The 3,541-nt window shown below is 33.7% G+C and overlaps 1 protein-coding gene across 1 annotated transcript; it reads left to right on the forward strand.

The window, feature by feature from the left end:
* Positions 1-333: 333 nt before the first annotated feature.
* Positions 334-3,160, forward strand: LOC132281022 (uncharacterized). The gene is made up of 5 exons (XM_059782764.1): positions 334-938; positions 1,030-1,258; positions 1,343-1,717; positions 2,019-2,371; positions 2,501-3,160. Exons 1-5 carry the CDS (start codon positions 411-413, stop codon positions 3,158-3,160), a joined length of 2,145 nt encoding a protein of 714 aa, XP_059638747.1. The 5' UTR covers positions 334-410.
* Positions 3,161-3,541: the final 381 nt, after the last annotated feature.

Genomic DNA, 3,541 nt, shown 5'->3' on the forward strand with positions numbered 1-3,541 from the left:
TGTGATGTTCAAGCTTGTAAGTCCTATGCAAGGAGCTAGAGATACCACATACTGACAGTGATTTCTTTTAAAAATAGAAGTACAATAACTAAGCAGCATACATAGAGGAATGCATATTTTAGGCAGCAAACAAATCTCATTCAAATGGTATCTTCTGGTCTTGATGAATGCAATTCTTCTCATTCTCTGATGTCAGTTAGGAATCAGCTCAACTGTCAACTGCATGCCATAATGATGATGATGATGATGTGATTCTTGTTGATCATTCTTTTTGTGTAACATATGATGATGAAGTGATTGTGTGTAGACGTTGTTGTGCATTAATTTGATGCATTATTTTCATACAAAAAGTAACAGTACTACATTTTTTTCTGGTTATTAATATATCATTTTGCATTTTACAATTTTAGATGGACAAACAACAAAATGACATACTGCGTTTCCATCTTATGTGGGTACAAAGACGACGCCAAATTGCAACTCTAGTCATTCTCCTTGCCATGTATTGGTTTAAGCGTAAAAAACGTAGAAACTATGTAGATAAACCTATTACACAATCAGAGATTGAAAGACAAATAACACGGGATAAACTAATGAATGAGCTTAGGGTAAGTGAGAAATGTCGTAACATTACTCGTATAGGACCAGAAGCTTTTCAAAATTTCTGTGAGATGCTTATAAGAGATGGTGGTCTTCGACCCACAAAACGTGCAAGTGTTGAAGAGCAAGTTGCTAAATTTCTGCACATTATATCACATAATGTGAGGAATCGGACAATGTCATTTTTCTTTTGTCGCTCTGGTGAAACCATAAGCCGTCATTTTCATAGTGTGTTAAAAGTAGTAATCTCATTGGAAGGACAGTTCCTCAAGCAACCTAGTGGATTGGACGTCCCCCCAAAAATACTCAATAACGATAGGTTTCATCCATATTTCAAGGTGAACATGATTAGTACTTAACTTAATACTTCAATTTTAATGATTTTATAAACTATTACATAAATTTTTTATTATAATGATTTTATCTCAGAATTGCATTGGGGCAATTGATGGAACACACGTTCGTGTGAAAGTATCTAACGAAGATGCACCCAGGTATCGTGGTAGGAAAAATTATCCAACAGTAAATGTGTTAGCAGCTTGTTCATTTGACATGAAATTTACCTATGTTTTACCTGGATGGGAGGGTACCGCTTCAGACTCAAGAGTTATGGTTAGTGTCTTAAAAAGACAAGGAGATAAATTAATACTTCCGGAAGGTAATTTTTGTAATCATTAACTAAAATCTTTAAGATATTTTTTTTTAATACGAAGCAAATATTAATTACTATTATTCTTAATAGGAAAATTTTATCTTGCTGACGCCAGGTACCCATTAAAGGCTGGACTTATCACGCCTTATAGAGGTGTGCGCTATCATTTAAAAGAATATGCCTCACGCCGACCAGAGAATCCTAGAGAGTTATTCAACCTTCGACATGCATCATTGCGCAATGTTATTGAGAGAATTTTTGGTGTGTTGAAGAAACGATTTCCTATCATAGGAAGCAGTACTGAACCAACATATGATGTTAAAACTCAAGTTGATATCATTTTAGCTTGTTGCATCATACACAACTATTTAATGGGTATGGATCCGGATGAAAGCCTTTTTAATGAAGTAGATCGGGAGCACTTAAATGAAACTCCACATGAAGAGCATGGTCCAATGGAAAGAAGTGAAAATCATAGTTTGGGAGAACACTTGAGAGATTCAATAACTTCCCACATGTGGCATGACTATGTAGCTAATTATGTGTGATACTTGAAATGTTTTATTTGGTTGTAATAACTTAAAACTTATTTGCTTATGTTTAATTTTTCTGTAACTTATTTTATGTCAGAGTGCTTCATTTGGAGATGTAGAATGCTAATTATAGCTTGTTATAAACTCCTACCTTGCATACAGTTTTTGTTTACCTTTAGTTAAATGATTTATTTTTTCCTTCATTTCTTTCTATTGTATTTGTTTTTATGTAGATATAAGAATGAGTAATCAATTAAACATAAGTGGTGGGTTGAAGAGAGATAGATGTGTTTGGACTGCACAGATGGATGATATTTTTGTAGATGCATTGCACAATCAATTTGTGAAGGGGAATATGATTGATGGTACATTTACAACAAAAGCTTACAGTGAGATTGTTAATGAATTGAAAGAAAGATTAGGTATCGATATCAACAAAGATAAAGTGAAGAATCGATTGAAAACAATAAAGAAAACATTTAACGAGTGTTTTGACTTATTCAAAACTGGTTTGAGTGGGTTTGCTTGGAGTGAAGCCACAAAAATGTGGTATGCTGAACCTGAAGTTCGGGCTTCTTTAATTGAGGTTAGTTATTTAATTGAGATTATTTATTTATTTATTTATTTATTTTTTCTTTTAATAGTTACATTTTATTCTGCCTTTGTTTTAGCTTGAAATAATGATAATGTAGTTTTTTTTATGTTTCGCCAACAGTCAAATCCAGCAGCGGAGAAATGGAAAACTACTCCAATTTGCAACTATGATAAGTTGTTGGATTTATTTGGCAAGGATAGGGCAACTGGGTCTAATGCAGCCACTGCTAAGGAGAGGATTAATGATTGGGCAACAAAAGGAAAAGAGAAGAGTAATGAAAGGGAGTCAAGTCCTAATGATGATCTAATGGAGAGCATTGATGCTATTGATCACATGGTGTCCCGGAATGAAGTAAGTTTGGATAATACATTTTTTATGGATCATGAGTTTGAGAATATGAATATGATGTCTCCTAAAACACCTTCAAGTGCACCTTCCCATTCCACTTCTTCAAAAGGAAAGAGAAAAAGGAATTATTCGACTGTTGATGGAGATAATGAAATAATTGAAATAGTGAGAGGTGTGGCTGCTTCTCTAAAAGAGGGAAATGATATTCACAAAACATTCAACCATATTTATGAGAAGTGCAACCAAAAGGGAAAATATGAAGAAGAACTCTTTAAGATTTTGGCGGAAATTGGATTAGAGGGGCATGCAGCTGTTAAGGCCTTTATTTTTCTGACTAAGCGTGACCATCCTGAGAGAATGACACAATTTATTGGTTGCCCACCTGTGCTTCGCAAGATACTCCTGGAGGAACTAATGTCCAATGATTCTTGACGTTGAAAATGGTTTCGGTTATACTAACTTTTGACAATGTCTTTTAAGTTGGTAATATTTTGGAACAATTAGTAGAACTTGGTATTATGTCTAAGTTTAATTATGTATTTTTTTGTATCTATTTTATTTTATTTTATTTTTTTGTTATGGAGCTTTTGGTACATAAACTCTATAAAACTTCGTATGGTGTGTTGAAGATGGCATATGTTTTTTTTTAAGGTCTTGATGAATTCCTGAGTAGGCGTGTGAATGTAGAAACAAAAAACTATAATGGATTAAAGTCTGTGTACTATGTTATACTAGGCGTGTGAATGTAGCTTGGATGTGAATTGAGGCTATATTGTGTTCAATTGAGAAGTGATTTGTTATGTCGTTTTGTTA

This window comes from Cornus florida, unplaced genomic scaffold, assembly GCF_030987335.1.
Source record: "Cornus florida cultivar Cherokee Brave unplaced genomic scaffold, ASM3098733v1 CherokeeBrave_3.0.0_Hap2_Chr11, whole genome shotgun sequence".
NCBI lineage: Eukaryota > Viridiplantae > Streptophyta > Magnoliopsida > Cornales > Cornaceae > Cornus > Cornus florida.